The following is a 24,276-nucleotide window of genomic DNA, read 5'->3' as shown; positions in this document are numbered from 1 at the left end:
TCCTCTTCCCCAGAGCTCCTCCTCTCACCTTATCCTCAGCTCACCTCGGATTCAGGCAGCTGAGACTGAATGAAGTAAAAGACTCCGTTTGTAGCTGTTTTTCTTCCCTCCACACACATACAAGCCCCCACCTTGCACATGCTTGCTTTGACTGTGTGCGTTATGAATTCAGGGGCCGTCCAAGACTTGTGCGAGATATTTCAATGCCCGAGGCAGAAAATCCAAATGACATTCCTTCCCCCCTTACCTCTCCATGCCCTAATTAACCCAAGGCACAATCCGCCAGGAAGTCCTCGTGCACAAGCCCTATGGGAACGCCACCCTTAATGGTGCCCCTGGCTACTTTCCTTTGCCTCGCTACACATGCTTCACGCTCCCCCACCCCAGGACTGCAATTGCTCAAGGCACCTTTTAAAACGCTCCCCCCACTTCCCTTGGCAGAAGTCTGGAAAACAATTAGAAACATTTTCTGAATTTGTGGAAGGCTAGAGTTTTTAGAGCCCCCCCCCCAGTATCCTGCTAAAAGTAATGTTCAAATTCTGTACCCAAGTATACGAGTTTAGTTTCACCATCCTGGATCATGCCAGCAAAGGGTTGCAGCAGAAACTGCACCTTGGATAGGCTAGCTCCTTTAGAGTTCTGGCTGGTTCTGACTGAAGTCCGGATCAGATTCTCCGCCTCACTGACATTGGACCCACCAGCCTCCACTGCTTCTACCCCTGGGTCGGACTCTTTACCCACCTATGTAGCTCAGGGTGGCTGCCAGCAACAGCAGTCCCCTGTCACCTGACCCTTTTTAAAACTGAAGATAGTGGGATCAGTCGGGGCCCGTTGCCATGCAAAGCCACCAAGCTACAGCCCCTCCCAGACCCCAAAACCAGTTTCAGAACCTGCTGGCAGTGCTTAGAGCTCAATCCCTGGAGTATATGAAGTATCTCTGAGCATGTGCAGAGTGTTTGGAATTAGAGGCAAGGCTTCCAGATGGGAAGAAGGTTTGGCCTTGGGACGTGGCCTCTGGCTGTTCGGTGTCATCACGCCACAGCATTTCTGGGGCAAATGTTCATGTGGGCCCTGCCCCAACCCAGGCACCCCTCAACATTCCCAGCCAGTATGGCCAGTCCAACACATCTAGAGGAAACCGGGTTCAGCAGGTGTCATTTGTATATATGGGGAACCTGGGGAAATTCCCTCTTCATCACCACAGTTAAAGCTGCAGGCGCCCTGCCCTCTTTTAAATCTGGTCACTCTAGTATAGCTCCTGCAGCTTTAACTGTGGTGATGAAGAGGGAATTTCACCAGGTTCTCCAGATATACACAAATGACACCTGCTGAAATTCCCTTTTCTAGGCAACTGTTAAAGATACAGGAGCCCTGTCCTCCTTTTCATATGGTCACCCTAATACTGCAATATCCTGCTTGGTGTAGATGAGGCCTAAGTCATGGTTCACACAAGATGCTAAGCCATAGTGTTTAGCTCAAAATGCTTAACCACTTTGGCTTAGCATGTTGTCTGAGCAGGGTCAGTGAAAACCTGCCCCTTGGGAGCAAGACCAGTTCTGCTAAGGTATATGGTTTATGATTTGGGTTACTTGCAGCAGAGGGTTAGGGTTAGCTATTGGTGGAGCTGGTGGCTCCAATATCAGTGGGGTGTTGAATCTGCGCTGGGTTTCATCTTGGATAGTTCTAACTGGTTCCGACTGAAATAGGGTGACCAACTGTCAGGATTTCCCCGGATTTGTCCTGGTTTTTGTTCTTTCCATGGTGTCAGGGGGGATTTTCTATAATTTTCAATAATGTCCTGGAATGACACACCTTCCTCTTTAAGGCTGCCATTAGCATAGCAGGAGGGAATGACATGCTTTCTTGAGGCACACCATTCCCCCACCCCGAGCTCCAATTGAGGTCTTAAAGGGGAAAGTGGGTCATTCGTGGACATTATGGAAAAGGCCCCAATTGGAGTGGATGGTGGTGGTGCAGAATGAAATCCTTTCCCCTCCTCCACACCAATCGGGTTCGTTAAGGTGGTGGGGGAATAAAGTACTTTCTGCAGGACTCAGAAGGCTGCTTCCCCACACACACACTAGGTGTCCTCTTTTTTGGTTTCCCAAATATGGTCACCCTAGACTGAAACCCTGATTCACTGCGCAAGTGACATTGGAGCCAGCAGCTTCCACTGATCTACCTGTCTGTCTGGCCTGCTGAAGTTCAGCCTTCACCAACAAAGTGCTCTGAATGCTTCAGACTTCAACTCCCATCAGCCCTCATCATCATGGCCAGAGGTCAGTAATCCTGAGAGCTGTAGTCCAGATGTCTTGCATTTGCACTCTTAGCATTTCACCAGATGGGTGAAGGCTCCTGTAGTTGCATCCTGCATGAAACGAGGGCGTTGGGACTAGATGGTCACCAAGATATCTCCCAGTTCTGTGATTCTATCATTTATGCAGAGCAGAGAACCCAGCTTTTCTCTGAAGACAAATGTGGGTTAGCTTGGGGCAGCACGTCTATTGTTTCAGCTTAAGTCTCTGTCCTCAGTGGCTTATTTATTTATTTTATTTATTTATTAAATTTATATACCGCCCCATAGCCGAAGCTCCCAGGAAGGTTTACAGGAGTTAAAAACAGTAAATATTAAAAAGTATACATTTAAAAACAACAGTTGCTTTCCAACCTCTGAGCACCAACCTCTGTTCTCAGTGGTTAATCTAGCCCAGGTTTCATGATGGAGATTTCAGACGCTGGTTGCTGACAGCAGCCATGGTCAACAGCACGCTTCTAATACCGCTGGATGGAAGGGCCCAGGCAGACACTGGAGAATGACCTTCTCCCTGCAGATGACAGGTGCAGTTTCCTCCAGTGTTTTCAGCTGTCAGGGAGTGATGAGCAATGGCCTCAAAGCGGGCTCTTCCCCTGGCACTTGGATGTCCGGCTCTGGGTAAATGCCGGCGTGCAGCTAATTAGGGGCATCTTATTGGCCTAATTGGTAGACTAGATCCAAAGAAGGAAAGCAGAATTGAGTTTAGGGTGGGGGCAGAAAGCAGAGGAGAGCAAGGAAGTTAATTTGGCAGCTGGCTCTGCGGGGTACACAACGCTGGGGCTACTGGACAACTCGCAGGTTTGGACAGGAGCAGCGGCTGCTTTAGCTAACCTCCCTCCCCCCTCCTTCCCCCCATTCAGCCACTAATTTCTATTGTTGCTGCTCAAGGCAATTGCCAAGATCATCTTTAAGTCGTTTTTACAGCTTGGAAATATGATTTAGCTTTGTAATAACATCAGGCCAGAGGCCTCCGTGGCCAGCTCCGGCCCAGTCCCTTGAGCCGCTAGAGAACTACTGCCCATTACTCAGAAGTTAATGAAAGAGGGAAGCGAACTGTGCAAAACCTCCTTTCAAAAAACGGAGCTGAAAGGCTCTGGAGTAGCAGAGGAGCAAATGGAACCCTGGGGTGGATAAAGGAGAGACAATGAAATCAATGCAGGCCAACGTGTTTTGATGCCCCCCCCCCGAAAAACACACACATGCTTTTGCAAGGGGGAGGAAGCAAAGCCAACAGGGTCTGAAGGCTGGTTCATTTTCACATGGGTGCAGAGCGGATGCATTTTTTCCTGTAATGTAGGGTGAGCATATGAAAAGGAGGACAGGGCTCCTGTATCTTTAACACTTGTATTGAAAAGGGAATTTCAGCAGGTGTCATTTGTATATATGGAGAACCGGATGAAATTCCATCTTCATCCAAAAAGTTAAAGCTGCAGGTGCCCTGCCCTCTTTTAAATCTGGTCACTCTAGTATAGCTCCTGCAGCTTTAACTGTTGTGATAAAGAGGGAATTTCACCAAGTTCTCCATATATACAAATGACACCTGCTGAAATTCCCTTTTCTATGCAACTGTTAAAGATACAGGAGCCCTGTCCTCCTTTTCATATGGTCACCCTATGTAATGCTGCTGGAATTCTTCTGATCACAGAGATGCCGCATTCATAGAGAGGCAGGTAGGGGCTGAATTTGGACTGTGGACTCTTTATTAAAGGAGAGGATTAAAAGAGACCTTTGATCCCATCTGACCAAATTGCCAAGTTGACTATCAGGGCTGAGATTGGGGGTATCATCAGAGAACTATTTTATTGCACATTTGTTACCGCCCATTCCCATATTTTGCACTTTTTTTGACAACGACATCTGCCTTCCACGTGTCTCCCACCACTTCTGGTCTTTTTTCCCACGGCACAATAGTCCCCTGTAAATTAGACTTATTTTTTTAAAGCGAAACTTGCTGCCATTTCCTCCTGCATGCAGGAAAAGCAGTGCAATAAAAAAAAAGGCCACTGAATGGGCCACGTGGTCGTTGCTGCTTCCTCTTTCTTTCCCTGTATAAAGAAATCATTGCTATTGTGTGACAGCAGCAGGAGGCCATAGCGATGATAGGGAAATGCGATCTCCCCCATCTGATAATGCTCTGGGAAGGAAGTAGTGGAGGCTGGTGCCTCTGATGTCAGTGGGATGGTGAATCTGCTCCAGGTTTCAGTCAGAACCAGTTAGAATCCCAACGCAGCTATCCACCATGGATGGCTCCTTTAGAGTTCTGACTGGTTCTGAGTGAAACCTGGAATGGATTCACTGCTCCACTGACATCCGAGTCACCAGCCTCCACTGGAAGGAAGCAACTGTCCAAAAGGTCCATTTGACTGGCGAGCCTAAGATGGGGACCCTCTGCTCTCCCTGACACATTGTGGTATTGTACTTGTATAGGGGCTCAATGTATGGGCCGAGAGACAAACTCCCATTCATAGAATCATAGAATCGTAGAGTTGGAAGGGGCCTATAAGGCCATCGAGTCCAGCCCCCTGCTCAATGCAGGAATCCACCTTAAAGCATCCCCAACAGATGCTTGTCCAGCTGCCTCTTGAAGGCCTCTAGTGTGGGAGAGCCCACAACCTCCCTAGGTAACTGGTTCCATTGTCGATCAAATCTCCCCGTCAACAGTGGACTGCCCAGGTAGCTTCTACACAAACAACTCTCCACCTGGCTCACTCTGTTTATGGCACCACCTTGGGTGGCTTATAGGGGATGTGGCCAGAGGCTCCAACGCTTCACCAATGCACGAGGGGCTTTCTGAGCGTGCAATGCCCTCTCCTCGCACCACAAACCTCTTCTCATGCTTCCCTGCTCACTGCTGGGTGGTGTGTTCAATGGCTCTGCAATAGGATTCAGGTGTGGATAACAGACACTGAAAGGACTTTTTTTCTTAATAGAACAAATGCTTACGCAATATCCTATGCATGTTGGCAGAGATGCTGGTATGTGCACAGGATTACAGCCTTTGGTAAAAGAGCAAATGCGGTTTCCTCTCCAGTTATGTATGCATTCCTTTGCAGTAGGTCCCCCTGGACTGAGTGGACTTACTGCTCCCTCAAAAGGAAAAATAAGAGGAAGTTGGATGTGTACAGGGTGCATCCCTGCTATCTATCTATCTATCTGTCTATCTATCTATCTATCTATCTATCTATCTATCTATCTATCTATCTATCCTATTTCTGTACTCTTTAATATTCTAAAATCTCTAAGTGGTTTACATAAAAAAATACATATAACATATAATGTCTGTTTGTTTGTCCTCGATGGATTAGATAATCGTACATCCGATTGTTATGAAACGTTTAGGATTTGTTCTCCTATCTGGGATGGTTTTAGGCACAGTGAAAATTTCAACCATCATCTTGAACCAAATGGGATGCAAATCAAAATTTTGAAAGATATACTACTTCAATATAATTTAATCGATTTCAACCAAACTTTGCATCATGATTCAGCACTGCAGCAAGCAGATTTTGACCATGCAACATTCATGTTTTTCATGTATTTAAGAGTGTTTTTTTTTTTAAAAAAAGTCTCAAATATTGAAGAGAAATACACACACATGAAAAAAAGAACAAGCACAGAGAAGCCAGGGAGGATTAGTAGGTCGGGGTATATGCCTGCTCCCTCCCCCCTGGGGTGGGGCAGCCCCACCTAAGGAGGGTGGTGGAGTGGGCAAGGCCCTCCCTCAGGGGCTCTAGGGCTGGACCATGGCAGAGGCTGTGCCTCGGGGTGCCAGCAGGTGTGGTCTCCACTGAGACAGTGCGGCCCAATGTGTCCCACTGTGACAGCGGTGTAAGTTTGCTTTAAGGCAGCCTTCCTCAACCTGGGGCGCTCCAGATGTGTTGGACTGCATCTCCCAGAATGCCCCAGCCGGCTGGGGCATTCTGGGAATTGTAGTCCAACACATCTGGAGCACCCCAGGTTGAGGAAGGCTGCTTTAAGGCTTCTCTGTATCAACCTAAAGGTAATTCCAACCCATGCGAAGCTGGGTCCATTTGCTAGTACAATTTAAAAACTAATATAAAAACAATATAAAAATAATAAATACATTAAAACTTTAAAACTTTACAACAACAAGAACATTAGGGCAGAGCAGTGTCAAGAGTTGATTATGTCAAGGAAGGCTGGATTAAAAAAAATACGTCTCCAAGAGGGATTTCAAGCTTGCCACGGGTTCTGCTTCTCAAGCCACACGTGGGAGTGCGTTACAGAACATGGATGCCATTGCTGACGACACACTGTTGGTCATGGGACAACCCATAAGGCCTCCTCAGAAGATCTCGGGGGTCAATTTGGTGTACATAGGCTGTTGGGCTTCATCTATTGGGCCATATGGAATAAATAAATAACTAAAAATAAATAAATAAGAAAAAGCAGTGGCGTCCGGCGGCTCCGATGTTAGTGGGGTGGTGAATCCCACTTCAGGTGTCAGTCGGAACCAGTCAGACCTCTAAAGGAGCTCTCCATTTTGCTCTGGGTTTCAGTCAGACCTTGAAAGAGCTATCCAAGGTTCTGTGCAGGTGTGCTTCACACCTCGGGTAGCTCCTTTAGAGTTCTGACTGGTTTCCACTGAAACTCAGAGTGGATTCAGCACCCCACTAACATCGGAGCCACCAGCTCCCACTGGGGGAAGGTAGTTGCCTGGGTAGCCTATTCCTGAGTGGTTTAGGGCTTAGTTCTTTCTTGCGTCAAGAAACTAAGGCAGTGGCCATTCACACATGTTCTTTTACCCTCCCAATTGTGAGAACGACAAGATGGTCAATGAGGAACCGCCACATTTAGCAACCTTGTGTATCTTCCAGAAGTGGGCAATTCGTGGTCTCCAGATATTTTTGGCCTATAACTCCCATCATCCCTCAACCTTGATTAGGCTGGGTAGGGCTGATAGGAGTTGTAGTCCAAGAAGATCTGGAGGGCCACAAGTTGCCCAACCCTGGTATATATACACTGCTGTGCCACTAGTGTATATTTTAACATGTTTTTAATTTTACTGTAGTTTTAATTCTATTTTAACTTCTGTAAATTTATATTTATATGTTTTAATTGTACATGTTTTAATTTTGTAAACCGCCTTGAGTCCCAGTACTGGGAAAAGGCAGGAAATAATAATAATAATAATAATAATAATAATAATAATAATAATAATAATAATAATAATAATAATTTTATTTATTTATTTATCACATTTTTATACCGCCCAATAGCTGAAGCTCCCTGGGTGGTTCACAAAAACTAAAACCATTCAAAGTATAAAACAAACAGTATAAAAACATGATATAAAATACACATTAAAAAGTGATTAAAAACATACCACACATGATTAAAACATCTTTAAAACATCCTTATAATAATATTTATTTATATTTATTTATTGCATTTCTATACCACCCAATAGCCGAAGCTCTCTGGGCGGTTTATACATTTAAGACAATTCAAAACAAAACAATAGTATAAAACCATAATATAAAATACAATATAAAATCACAACCAAGATAAAAACAGCAGCAATGCAAAAATACAAATTTAAAATACAAATTTAAAACAGCAAAGTTAAAATTAATTTATAGACTGTTAAAATATTGGGAGAATAAAAAGGTCTTCACCTGGCATCTAAGAGAATATTATGTAGGTGCCAAGCGAACCTCCTTAGGGAGCTCATTCCACAGCCAGGGTGCCACAGCAGAAAAGGCCCTAATAATAATAATAATAATAATAATAATAATAATAATAATAATAATAATAATAATAATTGGGGATCCTTAGAATAATCCTTAGAAGGAGAGGAAGCAAGGACACTGGCTCAGTGAATGGGGGAGGTAGGGTGACCATATGGAAAGGAGGACAGGGCTCCTGTATCTTTAATAGTTGTATTGAAAAGGGAATTTCTGCAGGTGCTGCATGCATACAAATGACACCTGCTTTTCACTAAAATTGTTAAAAGATACAGGAGCTCTGTCCTCCTTTTCATACGGTCACCCTAGGAGTTGGCCTTCCCTGAATGTTACAGATTTTAGCCCCCTTCCTCGAATGTTACAGAATTCATTTAAATCCCCCTATATTTGTAGAGATAGAAGAAAAACAAGCTCAGACATAATCTATTTAATTACTTACTGAGAGGTAAACCCGCTCCTACTGTTCAATGTTCTGGCAATTGGGCACATTTGGGATGATGGACAAACATGTTTTCCATTTTTATTGAATATTCTATTTATTTATCAATGACATTTAACATATTGAGCTGCCTGCATTTGTGTTCTGGTGGTTTTGCCATTATTCCCTGCCTTCCTCTACCACCTCACTGTGCCTGTAGCTATTCCAGGATGCTGACCTCCTACCTAGTAGGCATACACAAGATCTCTTAACGGCGAGTGTCTGCCAGAATAGTTGGAGTAGCTATATTCACGCTTATGCCCTATAGTACAGTTAATCCCCCCTTCCATTTTCAGTTCTTGTCTCGTCCCTCACATGCATTTTCTCTCTTTCTTTCTGTGCTAGTTTACATCTTTCTTGCATCATTCACAGGGATAAATAAGTGCAAGATCTCACCTATTGGAATATGGCCATGGCACCACAGCGTTCTATCTTTCCAATAATTATTTCTTTTCCCGGCAGATCTGGGGGTGTCATGAAAGGGCAGCAAATGGTTATTTATATCATTTATTATTAAATATATTTTTACTGCCAGGGAGGGGGAGAGGCACTTGTGGGATTTCATGTGCCAAGATAACTTGGCCAGCCTCGGATGGCATGATGCTATTCCACCTTACACAGCTAATGTCTTGGGCCAGCCACTGTAAGGCACTTAGTCCTTTATACAAAATGAACTTTGCAAGAGTGCATGTGCAAGCTAAAACTAGCCTGAACAAGTTTAGTATTGCAAGAAGTCAGCTACAAGCTGCATAAGGCTGGAGCTTATAAGAAAAGGAGACTATGGATTATAGTGGTTTTGCTCTATTGGAAATATGGATGATTGTTTTTTCAGTTCCTGGACCAGAAAGTAGACAAGCTAGTAATAGATTCTTTTTTCTAAACAGTTTCAGACAAATGAACTGCTTTTGCCAATACTTTGTTAGAATCGACTCTCTTGAGGAACTGATGGACCGATTCCCTTAATTAGAGCAAAACATGCAATTGGAAGCAAATCTAATTAATGTGGTTCAAATGAGGGTCTCTGAGCCAAAAGGCAGCAGCAGCCCCATCAAACAAGAACACACCAAAGGGGAACTGTGTGCAAAGAGCCCAGGTAGATTCACTGCTGGGGCGATGTGTGGGAGACTCACCCTGTTGCATGTTCCTTTACATAGTGAGCCATGTGCTTTAAGTTGATGGAATCACTTTCATCTGTGCCAGCTATATACATTCTAGGATAGCATTTCAGTTAGAACCAGTCAGAACTCAAAAGGAGCTATACAACATTGGATAGCTCCTTTAGGGCCTGTCCAGACAGTACGCTAAGCCATGGTTAGAGCACTAACCCTTTTGCAGCAAATGGTTAGTGAGCTCATTTAAACCATGGTTATGTAGCCACCGAGCCTCGTGTGGCGCAGAGCGGTAAAGCAGCAGTTTCTGCAGCTGAAACTCTCCCCACGGCCTGAGTTCGATCCCAGCGGAAGCTGGTTTCAGGCAGCCGGCTCGGGTCGACTCAGCCTTCCATCCTCCCGAGGTCAGTAAAATGAGTACCCAGTTAGCTGGGGGAGGTAATAATGGCCGGGGAAAGCAATGGCAAACCACCAAGAAAAGGCCTGCCAAGAAAACGTCAGCGAAAGCTGCCGCCCCTCCAAGAGTCAGTAATGACTCAGTGCTTGCACGAGAGGTTCCTTTCCTTTCCTATGTAGCCACCATGGTTAGGAATGGTTTACACGACACTCCAAGCCATAAAGTTTAGCTCAAAATGCTTAACTACTGTGGCTTAGTGTGTAGGGTGACCATATGAAAAGGAGGACAGGGCTCCTGTATCTTTAACAGTTGTATTGAAAAGGGAATTTCAGCAGGTATCATTTGTATATATGGAGAACCTGTTGAAATTTCCTCTTCATCACAACAGTTAAAGCTGCAGGTGCCCTGCCCTCTTTTAAATCTGGTCACAGTATAGCTGCAGTATAGCTCCTGCAGCTTTAACTGTTGTGATGAAGAGGAAATTTCACCAGGTTCTCCATATATACAAATGACACCTGCTGAAATTCCTTTTTCTATGCAACTGTTAAAGATACAGGAGCCCTGTCCTCCTTTTCATATGGTCACCCTAATTAGTGTGTCGTCTGAACAGGGTCATTGACTTCTGACTGAAACCTTTAGTGGATTCACCGCCCTGCTGACATCAGAGCCATCAGCCTCCACTGTAGGATGGGGAGCCCATGGTCAGCCTTGTGCCAACCATGGCCTGGTTCAGTCAACATGCTAAACCATGCTGCTTAACCGCAAAATGGTTAATGGATGCATTACGATCAATGCATTCCGTTAACCATTTTGTGGTTAAGCAACATGGTTTAGCATGTTGTCTGAACCAGGCCAATATCTTTCTCTGATCATGGGATAGAGTTGTCTACATTTCCATGAGGCGTGATGAATAACGCCCCCCCATTTTAAGTACACAAGGGCACGTGCCTTCCAACCTCTTCTTCTGCTTCTGAGTCAGCTCACATGTCATGTAACTGTGTTGTTTACCTGAAATGCATGCATAGGATTGTACCAGAAAGCGTGCGTGCACGTACCTTCTGCAGCAAAAAGTGTGATGGTTGCATCTTGCTTACCCAACGTGTTATATTATTTATATTACGCCATCAGTGTACACGGTCCTTTTCAGAATAACATAAGCAAAATGGTGGGTCACTTCCTCAAGAAGTTTACAGTCCAGTAATTTGACAGTGGAGGAAATAACAGAAGAAGGCGGGCAAAGGTTGGGGCAACGAAATTTCAGGTAAAAGAGTTGTGTGTCAGTTGGGGGTGAAAACGAAAGGCTTGCTGGAAACTGAGCTTCTGAGGAGGGATTTAAAGGGAGCGGCACAAGACAGAAGTTTTGAGAGGGAGTCTCGGGCATAGAGGGCAGTGAGGTAGAAGGCAGAGGCAGGCAAGCTTCAGGCTTGTCAGATGTACTTTGTCTTTTACTAGAACTCAAAGATCTGCCAAACCAGAGCCAGAGGCAAAACACGGGCACTCAGAATGAAAGAAGAGAGTGCCTCTGAGCACATTCTCAGCTAAGGAATTTTAGCACCAAAACCGATCTGAGCTCACAGTCCTTTTGCACAAAAGCCCAAAGCCATTTTGTTCTTGCTTATCGTTAAACAACTGAACGTCAGAAACTCTTGCTGAGCTACTGCAAATCCCCAGGCGTTCTATCAGCAAGATCTACCAGCAGGAGATCTACCTTCTCCCCAACCCTGGCTTCAGGAAGCAAGAAGACAGGGCTGGTGGGGGAAGATAGGAGAGTGGGACGAATGCAGGACGTGGGCAGGGACATGTCAGGAGATGGGCCCGGAAGAGCAGGATGGGGTGCTTCCCATTTCAACGGACGGTTATGCATGAAGGTGGGTTACATGCAGTGTCCTCACTTAAAGAAATGGCAGAATTGTTTACAATTCTTAAATTGGAATTTCCATCAGGAAATGCAGCAGTTGGACGATGGGGGAGACACTAACTGTGCTCTAGAGAATTTGTGCAAACCTCCCTAACAGTAGGGTGACCATATTTGGGAAACCAAAAAAGAGGACACCTAGTGTGTGTGTGGGGAAGCAGCTTTCTGAGTCCTGCAGAAAGTACGTTCTTCCCCCGCCACCTTAAAGAACCCGATTGGAGTGGAGGAGGGGAAAGGATTTCATTCTGCACCACCACCATCCACTCCAATTGGGGCCTTTTCCATAATGTCCACGAATGACCCACTTTCCCCTTTAAGACCTCAATTGGAGCTCGGGGTGGGGGAATGATGTGCCTCAAGAAAGCATGTCATTCCCTCCTGCTATGCTAATGGCAGCCTTAAAGGGGAAGGTGTGTCATTCCAGGACATTATTGAAAATTATAGAAAATCCCCCCTGACACCATGGAAAGAACAAAAACCAGGACAAATCCGGGGAAATCCTGACAGTTGGTCACCCTACCTAACAGTATAAAAAAGATAACATAAATGTGCACAAATCTCCTTGAAGGTGAAAAAAACACACCCTACAAAATACCTCTATTCATTTGCACTCTTTAGCGGAACAGGCTGCGTGCCAGGAGGACTAAGGAGGAAACAAGCCATGGCAAGCTACAGAGTGCCTGATCGTCTGTGGAGAGTAACGTGGGTTAGCGATTGATCAACCCATCCACCATGATCAGGGTGATGTGCGAACTGGCCCGATGTGTTCGTTTCAGTCATGGAGGGTGAAGGGTGCTGAGGTGGGATGGTAACATGATACCATCCCACCTCAGCTTCGGCTATTGGGCAGTATAAAAATGTAATAAATAAATAAATAAATAAATAAATGATGGTAGCATGTGAACCACCCAGAGAGCTTCGGCTATTGGGCGGTATAGAAATGCAATAAATAAATAAATAAATAAACAATTATGCACGGCACCACTGCTGCATCCCTAAGCCAAGTGGTGAGGAAAGCTGGCAGCCTGTCAAGGGGGGCACGTGTCCCCCCCTCTCCTCCTCAGCTTGTATATCTGTAAGTAAACAGAAGGTGCCCTCAGCCGCCCCCAAGGTACGTCCTAGCTTGGTCTCTCTCCCTCCCCCCACCCCACACACAAGATCCTTCCACGACCGCTTTCTCCAGCCTGGTGTCCTCCAGATGTGTTGGGCTGCAACTCCCATCATGGAGAAGGTTGGAGGAGCCTGTTGGGGGAGGCCCTCGCTTGCATCCAGGAAGTTGGAGCCTTGGGACATCCGCTTTCGTGCCAGCCTCTACCAGCTCCCTGGCAGGGGACTGGATGGCCTTCAATAGTCCCAACCTCCTTCCCTGCATTTTTGGCCTGCTGCCCCCAACTTCCCCCACCCCGCCACCTCCTGGAGCCCATGGATTATGGTGCCCTTTGTCCTCTGAGCTGTTTGCTTGCTTTCAGCGCTCGGTGCTTTCAAGTCAGAGCGAAAGGTTGTCCTGTTGGGGGGAGGCTTTGTTCTCTAAATATGGCAAAAGGACAATGTGGGCCGGCATCCATCCCTGTATATCTTTTCCCCCCGCTGCTCTGTGATTCAAGGCCCAAACGGCGGAGGTGGGTCCAGGATTTTTGTGTGCCTCTGTGTGATGAAAGCACTTTGGAATAGCTTTCAGCCCTCGCTAAAGACCCCATAAAGTTGGCAAGCAATTATGCTCAGTGCGGCAGCCCCACTGAGTGAGTGCAAAGGAAAATCTCTGAATAGCCAAGTCGGGGAAGTGTGTGTATGTGTGGGAGAGAAATGCTTTCAGATCCACACCTCTGCTTTGGGGAAAGAAGAAAGGACCCCCACAGTCCCGGGAGGAGGAAGGAGAATAATCAAGGGAGGGGTGGCCAGGCTCCAGAGAAAGAGAGAGAGAATGAGTAGCATTTGGAAGTCTTAGTAACAGCAGGCCATGTTCTTACGCCTCTCATTTCTGCAGGAAAGGTCACAGTGCAGAGAACAAAAAACAGCTGCCCTGCCGGCCTCCTGACATTTAGTGCGTCTTAAAAGCAAAATATCATGTTCCAGGTAGGTTCTGCTCGGCTAAGCTTGGAAGTAGCCAAAGGCAGCCTAGGTTAGAGGCGTAACTGGGACCTAAAACAGCACGAGGTGCTTCTAAGCCAGGAAGCCAAGGCAGGGGCCCAGCCTATGGGCGTCGCTCTGCCACCAAGGCTCGGTCACTGTACCAGAGCTGGGGGTGGAGTGCCCTGACCTGATGAGGAGCTGGGCACCTCTTCCTTCTTCAATAGCTCCAGGATAAGGAGACTTTGCGTCAGTGGTGCCTCCATGGTAGGACTTTGGGGCAGGACCACAGGGCCCTACTCAGCAGCATTAGTGGGGGTCAGGAATGAAATATGGCAGGGCAGGTTGACCACATTTTGAAGTAAGCGAAGCAATTCACAGTACTATCTAAGTAGGCAAGGAAAGACAATGAGACCCAGAATCTCAAATTCCCTCTTTGCACCCCTGCTTTTTGGACCTCTGAAACACCTCCAAGCAAGCACATAGCTCATATTAAGAAGTGGCAACTTGCTTCCCTTGGTTATGAAGGATGCCTCAGATGATCTGAGATGACTTTTTCTAAGCCGCATTTAAACTCATTAGGCTTGCAACATCCTTGATTGTCCCCCCCCCCCCAAGTGGGTAAGGCGTGAGCCAATCCAGGAAACTCTCGGTTCAGATCTTGTTTGATGGCCTTAGCCAAGCTGCTGTTCCCTGATCCAGAGGGTCTGCCTCCCCACCCCCCGGGGTCCAGCTGCTGTTCTGACTTCTAGGACTCTTGTAAAGATCACTGAGATAAAGGATGGGAAAGCACTTCAAACACCCAACAAAAGGCATTTGCATGCTGGATGTTTCCTATATATTTCTTGATGAAACCAAAGCCAACTTTTAGGCCCGTTGGTATGGTTGTTAAGAGACAAAAACAGTATTAAATTAAAGCACAATAAATGTGTAGATTTGTAAAAAAAGAAAGTAAGAAAGAAAGGGGGGGCTACCGTCTTGGTCTGTGAATGCTCTAACTTCACTGTTGGACTCTGTGGGCCTCTTCAGACGTCACGTCACGCCACCATGGATCGCTAAAAAATTAAATTCACAGTGGCTTAGCATGTCATGTGTGTGTATGGTGGTTCCCCCCAGGATGGTCCAAGTATCCACCCCAGCCCATGCATATGCACCTTCTGCAGTGGGGGTAATAGGTCATGGGACTGGTTCCTAGTTCGTGTGGGCCACATGGATGGAAAAACAGCTGACCATAGAGACGGCCGGCAACAGTGGCCATAGCTAGACCTAAGGTTTATCTCTGGATCATCCAGGGGTGAAACCTGTTCATCTAGGTGACACACAGGGGATCCAGTGCTCAGGCAGGGGCGAACCCTGGATGATCCCAGGATAAACCTTAGGTCTAGCTGTGGCCAGCGTCCGCCAATTCTGGCAACGCTCTTGCTGGCATGGACTTTCTCCAGGGTCAGGATCACTGGGCAGAGCGGCCACCAGGAACTTGTTCCTGGAAGCTGGGATGCGTGAGTAATGTGGTAGCCACAGAGGAGTGGGTGGATATTATTGTGCTTTTGAGTAAGCTCCATGCATTGTCCAAGGATTTAACCCTCTTTATTCCCCCTTTCAACATTCTTTTCACTAGTTCCCTCATTTTAGAGAAGTTTCCTCTTTTGAAGTCAAGTGTGAATGTGTTGGATTTCCTGGGCAATTTCTCACTTAAGTATATATTGAATCTGATAACACTGTGGTCACTGTTACCGATTGGTTTAACAATATTTACATCTTGTATTAGGTCCTGGGCAGCACTATTTAGGATTAAGACCAGGGTTGCCTCCCCTCTGGTCGGTTCCATGACCAACTATTCCAGGGCACAGACATTTAGGACATCAAGAAATTTAACCTATTTGTCATGACTGGAATATGAACTTAATATTAAAAAGCTTTAGTTGTCTCATGGACCATGGCTAGACCTACCTGGTCTAGCACGATGGAGGAAGGAGGATCTCGTGATGTGGTTATCATGAGATCTCCCCCTTTGTCTACACGCAGCACGCAACGTCCTACGACGTCACGCCTGCCATTTTTTTTTAAAGGAGAAGGAGCGCACAAACGCTTGAGCGAAAAATACAAGTATTTTTAAAAAATAAATACATTTCCCCACTCACCCTACCCCACCCCCCGATGGGCACAGAGCTCCTGTACCCCATGCCCAGCTCCTGGCTTCTCGTGGTTACTCACAAGGAGCCAGGACAACCCTTGATGCCTGACCACACGTTCCGCGGTCTCAGGATCATCCAGAGACCGCTGGAAAAGCAGGGGAAAAAAAGGCTATGCTGATATCCCGGGCGAAGGGAGGGATCATCCCTTCCTGCTCCTGGAATGCCCTGTGCGTCATGTGAACACACAGGGATGATCCTGGGGCGGTCCCCGGGATATCGACTGGTCTAGCTATGCCCTTGGTCTTTTGCTAAAGGCCCTGCAGTCTCTTTCAGCTTTTTACAGTGTTGAAGATGCAACCGACAGAACAGGAACAAAGTGACCTACAAAATCTCTGGCCTTGATACAAATTTCACAGGACTCTGTGCTGTTTTCAGCTGCAGCTTAGGAAGCCCCGGAGCACAAAGGGCTCTTGATTGCAGGGGAGGGCTCTTGATGATTTTCCTCCCTTCAACTCTTCAGCATGGTGAGCAATGGGGTGGGGGGACACCTTGCTCCAGTGGTGTAGCTGCTATTTATCCTCCAGGGCTTAACCTCCAACCACAGGATACAGCCACAGATTCTGAATTCCTCCCATGCTAAGGCTGAAATCCTAGATCCACTTACCTGGGAGTAAGTCCTATTGATCTCAGCAGGAGCTGCTTCTGAACAGAGGTGTGCAGGATTGTGCTATAAATGTCCTTCTCTTTCAGATCAGATCAATTCAGATCTGTTTATTTGTATAGATCACAAAACAAACATTTAACAAAATGTATTAGTATGAACATTACATATTGTTAACACAAACCCAAATCGTAGAGAATAAATGTCAAATTCTGGATCTCTAGCTAAAATAAATAAAGTTTCACAAACCTTCCTCCTTCTTCACAGGACCAATTACTATAGATAAAGAGGTGCAGATTTTGCAGTTAGATATCTATTTTGACCACAAAGCAGAGAGAGATTATATTCTCATGGACAGACTTTCACAAATCTCTCTCTAAAATTTGATCAAATATTGTTCCCTGAGCACAGGCTATGGCAACAGTAGGAGGTCTGGGGGGCATTTTCATTCATGGGGTGCCCCTCCCCAGTTCTTAAAAGGAGAGAAAATTGCTGGGTTGCCATCAAAATGCAGCAGAAACCACGCCATAGTGCTATAGGGATTAAAATTAGTTTGTTTCCAAACTCAGTTTAACCCTTTTGACTCTCTGAAGCAGTTATAGAGCACCAAAAGAGCCAAATTTAGCTTGCAAACATGCTAAATTTGGCCCTTTTGGTACTAGTAACCACTGAGGACACCATTTTTTAATTTTTTTTTACAAACCTTCTGGGGTGTAAGGCACCATATGTTAGGGCGACCATATGGAAAGGAGGACAGGGCTCCTGTATCTTTAACAGTTGCATAGAAAAGGGAATTTCAGCAGGTGTCATTTGTATATATGGAGAACCTGGGCCGGATCTACACTACTGCTTTAAAGCGCTTTATAACAGTTTTATAGCGCTTTAAAGCAGTTAAAGCACTTTATAACTGTTATAAAGCACTTTAAAGCAGTAGTGTAGATCCGGCCCTGGTGAAATTCCCTCTTCATCACCACAGTTAAAGGTGCAGGAGCTATACTAGAGTGACCATTTTAAAAGAAGGCAGGGCACCTGCAGCTTTAACTGTTGTGATGAAGAGGGAATTTCACCAGGTTCCCCATATATACAAATGACACCTGCAGAAATTCCCTTTTCAATACAACTGTTAAAGCTACAGGAGCCCTGTCCCCCTTTTCATATGGTCACCTTACCATATGTGGCCTATTGCCACGTCTTGCCCACCCCACTCCTTAGCACATTATACAGAGGACAATATATAATAATATATGCAAGATATCTCCCACCTGTTTTAAACTACAAGGACAAGTATGCTCAGAGCATAGCTGTGACTTGCCTGGCAAATGTACAGCTGCCAAACCGGATGGGTCCATCTTGTGGTCTGTTCAGAGAAGTCATAATCACGATTATTTCTTTTTAAAGACAAGTGCTGACATTCAAGGCAGTGATGAGACAGCTGTGGCCAAATGGACTTCTGTTCATCCTATAATTAGTGATATAATTACTTTTCAAAAGTGAATCAAAGATAGAACTTTGTATACTTCTGAATCCAAAAGTGTAGATATGAACAATAACAGTGATGAGCTAAAGGTAGATAAGGGACCACTGGCCAATTTTTGGTGGACCACCTGGTGCCTGCCAGTAGCTGAGATTCTTGCAAACATTACTGGGCTAAATAGATAAAATCTACCAGCTTGTCTTTTAGACACTGTTTGGTCATACAGTAGGAACTAACAGCTCAATCTTCTCTGATGGATTCAATGGGGCTTACTTCCAGGTAAGTAGGTATAGGATTGTAGCCTAAATATCTTACTCTAATATAATTCTTGAAATACTGATTGTAATTAGTGAGTGAGTGAGTGAAAAGATTTCTTCTTACCTATGGTAAGAGATGTGGTTCTGTTTCTGTTAAAATACCTACCCGGACCTTAAGATCATCTACAGGGGCCCTTCTCCGTGAGCCCCTGCCAAAGGAAGTGAGGCAGGTGGCTACTAGGAGGAGGGCTTTCTCCGCTGTGGCACCCCGGTTGTGGAATGAGCTCCCCAGAGAGGTCCGCCTGGCGCCTACATTGTACTCCTTTCGTCACCAGCTTTTTATTCACTCAGTATTTTAACACTTAATTTTAACTTAAATTTAAATTATACTGTTTTAACTCTGTATTTTAACCTTATATCAATTTTGCTGCGTGGTTTTATCCTGGTTGTGCTTTTTTATACTGTATTTTGTATTTGTGTTTTTAACCTGTTGGTTGTTTTATAATGGTTTTAATTTTTGTGAACCGCCCAGAGAGCTTCGGCTATTGGGCGGTATAAAAATGTAATAAATAAATAAATAAATTAATTAAAATGATAGTTATTACTTTTAGATTTGCATTTATGCATACAAATTAGCAGCTAATTTATTAGCATGTGCAGTTTTATACACCCATGTTCTCCTTTGTCCTGTGTGTGTGTGTGATGTATTTTTATTTTTATGGCAACACTGAAGCATCCATCCTTTGTATGGGACCTTTATAAGTAAATAGATACGTTGGGCTGGTGTATCTTGGGTTCCCCAAGGGCCAAGCCTGCATGGCAACACCTGCCCTGTTTTTCTGTCATGGAGGAGGGCTGGTGCAGCAAGTGGCAGCTTGGTCCCTCATGGGGGTGGGTGGGGGGCGCTGGTTGGGGCGTAACTCAGTTGTCCTTTGCCCTTCTTAATCGTGCGCTTTTGTTCGCTGAATCCCTTCCCTTTAAGTGGCCAGTGAGGGAACAGAGGCACTAGACAGGTGGCATGAGCCTCGAAGACATGGCATGAAGGCGAGATGGCATGAGCAAGGAAAGAGGAAAATGGGGATTTGTCTTCCTTGGGGTGCAGAGAAGGACAAATGTTTTAGTTTGGGCTAGCTCTTGGGGACATTTGGGGTAGGAACAGAAGGGAAGGTTAATTTGAGGGAATCTGGAGGGGATGGGCTTTTGGAAGGTGGGATCTGGTGGGCAATGAATTTGCAAGGGGGATTTAAACATTGGAAGGGGGAATCCTTTTAAGGGGGATTGATAAGAAAATGAATTGTTAAAGTGAGAAAATGTGTTCATATATATGGGGCAGAGGAGTGATAATTGGGTGCAGCCGCTGCACAAATCAAGAACAACCAAATCCCTGCTGGGTCAAACTAAAGTCTGTCTTGTCCAGCTCCATCGGTGATCAGTCACTGGAAAGCCACCAGGTAGGGCACAAAGGTGATATCCATCCCCTGTAGTTTGCTACTAGCATTTGGTATTCAGAGGCACACTCGAAAGGCAGTGTGGTGTAGTGGTTAGAGTGCTGGACTGGGGAGAACTCAGGTTCCTATCCTCACCCAGCCATGAGGTTCACCAGCTGACTTGTCTCTCAGCCTCACCTACCTATTGTGAACATAAAGGGGGTGGATGGAGAAGGAAGCATGGAGCCTTGAGCTGTATAAACGTAACAAAGACATAAACAGAACATTTCCTCTCAACATGGTTTGTCGTGTTTAGATCTTCAGGGTTGTAATAAGGGCTTCCATGGCCAGCGCTGGGCTGAGCAGAGCTTTGGGTAGGTGAGTCTGAGGGACGGTGTTGTAGGAATGGCTTGGTTTCTTGGTGAGTGGGGTTCACCCCCAATTTGGGGGGGGTGTCACCAGCTGCTACCACTAGGCAGAGGTCCCTGCCTCTGAACACAAAGGTTCCTTTTCATTGGAATGCCTCTTGCCACTGCTGGACCTGGCATCTCTGAATTTGCCTCCAGCTGTTCTCCAAGTTGTCTAAGTGAGCGCCCATCACAGTGCATTGTGGCTGTGAATTCCATAAGCTGATTGTGCCTTGTGTGACATAGAGCTTCCTGCCCGCCTCTCCCATGGTAGACATCTTCTCTACTGGCTGTCCCCTGTTCCCTCTTTCTGCCTCTTTGCAGACAGCCCCTCCGCTCCGGTCAACGTCACTGTCAAACTCCTGAAGGCCAACTCAGCTGTGGTGACCTGGGATGTCCTGGAAGAGGAAGTGGTCATTGGATTCGCCATTTCCCAGCAGGTAGGGCTTCCTGCTGCCCCTTCTCAGCTCCTGGCCATTCTCATCTCTGCTTGGTCCTGGTCTCTCAGGGCAGAACAGGATGTTACCCTATCAGCCTCATCCAAAGCCTGGACAGCCCTACCCATGCACCTTTCCCTTAATTCTAGGACAGCTAGAATTAGGGGAAAGGTGGGGGGTAGGACAGCTTCTTTTTCTGAGCCTGGCCTTAACCCCCTGTTTTCCCCAAATCAAGCCTGCCCTCCAGGCTCTGAGGAGAAGGTAACAAAAACATCACAACCATGAAATTCGGCTTTGACCCCTCCTCTCTTTCATCTTCTTGAACCCTGCTCATTTTTTTCTGTGTGGGGTGGATGGGTGGTGGAGAGACTGCTTCCTTCTCCCCACAGCCTGAAGCCTTTGGGTAGGGGTGGGGGTGGCAGCAGAGGCCCCTCTCCTCTCAGAAAGTGTCCTTTCTGGTGGTGGCCAGATAATCTAGGTTTTTGCCTCTATCACAAGGCTCAGACAACATGGCTTAGCCTTGGGGCCTGATTCTGGGTCACCAAAGGCTCAGAAACTGGCATATTGAGAGAGAATTGTCATCCTCTTCCTCCTCCTCCTCCTCCTCCTCCTCCTCCTCCTCCTCCTCCTCCTCGAGTGCCTAAAATCTGCTAGGTGCTGTACAAAAATAAAACTGATGATGATGATTTATTGCATTTCTATACCGCCCAACAGCTGAAGCTCCCTGGGCGGGTCACAAAAACTAAAACCATTGAAAAGAGCTTGCAGGTATCCAGTCTCGATCTGACATACAAACAAGGAGATTAAGTGGATTCACAGATATGGGATTTTCTGGGGAAATACGTAAGGGAATTGAGGAGGAGAACTTTAGCTTTCTCTCAAATAATGCAATGTAGCAACACGGTCTAAACTGTGTCCAGAAATGAGCTCTGATGCCCACCGGTTTCTACTTTTCCCTGGTGCTGGAAAAATAAGTTCTGAATTCCTCTATTTTAATTTGCTGTGGTGAGCATATGGAGAGTGGCCATTAAGCAGAACCACACCAAAAAATGAACTCAATTTAAAATACATTTAAATAGCAACTCTGGTGTTGAAAAGATATAGATATTCATGAAAAAAACAGTGAAAACATGTTATAAAACAAACAATACATTTTATAACTACCATGTTGTGTTGTTTATTCATTCAGTCGCTTCCAACTCTTCGTGACTTCATGGACCAGCCCACGCCAGAGATTTCTGTCGGCCGTTGCCACCCCTAGCTCCCCCAAGGTCAAGTCTGTCACCTCCAGAATATCATCCATCCATCTTGCCCTTGGTCGGCCCCTCTTCCTTTTGCCTTCCACTTTCGCTAGCATCAGCCTCTTCTCCAGGGTATCCTGTCTTCTCATTATGTGGCCAAAGTACTTCAGTTTTGCCTTTAATACCATTCCCTCAAGTGAGCAGTCTGGCTTTATTTCCTGGAGTATGGACTGGTTTGATCTTCTTGCAGTCCAAGGCACTCTCAGAATTTTCCTCCAACACCACAGTTCAAAAGCTACCATAAAGACAGTTATAAAAGAATTAATGACATATACAATTTATTTATTTATTTATTAATTATTACATTTCTATATCGCCCAATAGCCGGAGCTCTCTGGGCGGTTCACAAAAATAATAATTATCATCATCCCTGTCATCAAACAAAATGGTTTCACTTGACTTAAGCATCACCAGAGTCACCCCCTTCTTGGCCGTCTTCCCTGCTTTCGCCGTGAAAGCCTCCTCCGACGCAGACAAGGCTCCAAAGACACGGTCGATATCCGCTTGTTCGTCTGGAAGAAACCTCGGGAGGTGCTTCTGGTAGGAGCCTCTGCTCTCCCCATTGCCCATCTTCTCCAGCAGATGGTGGAACCTGGGCAGCGAGACTCCTTAACTAATTAAGGCATATGTGGCAAATTTAATATAAGAGAAATCATATGAAATACTAAGCCCTAACTTGGTCTAGCATGTTTTCCAGCCCAGCTAATTTAGGGCACAATCCTATGTTCGGACAGAAAAAAAAACTCCTGCCATTCCCAATATGGCTGACTGGGGAATGCTGGGAGTTTTAGGACTTCTTTCTGTCTAAATGTGCCCTGTCTAAATGTGCCCTTAATTCTTTTATAACTGTCTTTATGGTAGCTTTTGAACTGTGGTGTTGGAGGAAAATTCTGAGAGTGCCTTGGACTGCAAGAAGATCAAACCAGTCCATACTCCAGGAAATAAAGCCAGACTGCTCACTTGAGGGAATGGTACTAAAGGCAAAACTGAAGTACTTTGGCCACATAATGAGAAGACAGGATACCCTGGAGAAGAGGCTGATGCTAGGGAAAGTGGAAGGCAAAAGGAAGAGGGGCTGACCAAGGACAAGATGGATGGATGATATTCTGGAGGTGACAGACTTGACCTTGGGGGAGCTAGGGGTGGCGACAGCCGACAGAAAGCTCTGGCATGGGCTGGTCCATGAAGTCACGAAGAGTCGGAAATGACTGAACGAATAAACAACAACATTGATTAATTACTAGACCAAAAAATCCGGTAACATCTTTGTTGCCATTTTTTAATTGAGGTCTGCTGTACTCCAGACCTCCTTATCAGAAACCAAGAATAATAAATATTTGCACCTCAAACTTCCTTCCTTGTTCCAAGTGACCCTGACAAACACACCAAATCTGTCTTTTAAATAGTTAGCATGACCTTTTAGTTAGTTAGCATGAGAAGTCTTTAGCTTTAAGCATTGAAATAAAATTTAAAAACACAATTAAAATTATTCTCTAGTGTAAAGTAAGTGAAAGGGTCAATGCTGGCCCCCAGGAATTCAAAAGTAAAAGAAGGTAAAATAGAGTCAAAAGAAACCTGAGTCAAAACCATAGATCCTTCACAAGGCATGAAAATGTAAACAAAGAAATAAACAACCCCTATAAGGAACTAGGGTCATAACAGCAGAAGCGAAATCCTGCCCTTACTCCCAAAACAAACAAACAAACAAAAGCAAAATAATACTGGCTACTATTAAATGCTAATTTTGAAAGGTTTGTAAGAGATGATTTAAAATCAAATCCACCCATCTGTTCTTTCCAAAGAAAAGCCTGCTATGGCAGAAGGTTTAGATTTCAACGTAGTTGTGAGAGAAGAGCCATAAAACAATAAAGAAAAATGGGAAGAGACAAAGTTAAATGGGTTTTATCCCGTTTTTTTAAAAAAATCTCTTGACACTACTCTCCCCCCCTGCTCCTTTTCTATTCATTACCCTAATTAGTTCTTTGTGCGTTCCAAATCCAGGCAAGGGCAGTTCGGAGAGAAGCTCTTATTTTTGATCTCTCTTTTAATTGGACGGAGGCACATTCCAGGTACTGTGTGTTATCTTCCAAGGAGTCGCTAGCCTTCATGGAGCCCTGATGAAAGGCGCATCCATGCTTTACTGTACCCTTCACACTTCCATGTTTAAGGCACTGGGGCCCTGCATATTG

General features: G+C 45.5%; 1 protein-coding gene across 1 annotated transcript in view; it reads left to right on the top strand.

The window, feature by feature from the left end:
* FNDC5 (fibronectin type III domain containing 5) overlaps positions 1 to 24,276 on the top strand; it is a 48,595-nt gene that overhangs the window by 5,790 nt on the left and 18,529 nt on the right. The window contains exon 2 of the mRNA XM_063140028.1: positions 20,674 to 20,789. Coding sequence (XP_062996098.1) covers positions 20,674 to 20,789 — 116 coding nt within the window. The remainder of the gene's footprint in view (positions 1 to 20,673; positions 20,790 to 24,276) is intronic.

Source organism: Elgaria multicarinata, chromosome 13 (genome assembly GCF_023053635.1).
Source record: "Elgaria multicarinata webbii isolate HBS135686 ecotype San Diego chromosome 13, rElgMul1.1.pri, whole genome shotgun sequence".
Classification (NCBI taxonomy): Eukaryota; Metazoa; Chordata; class Lepidosauria; order Squamata; family Anguidae; genus Elgaria; species Elgaria multicarinata.
This window is presented reverse-complemented; position numbering and strand designations above follow the sequence as displayed.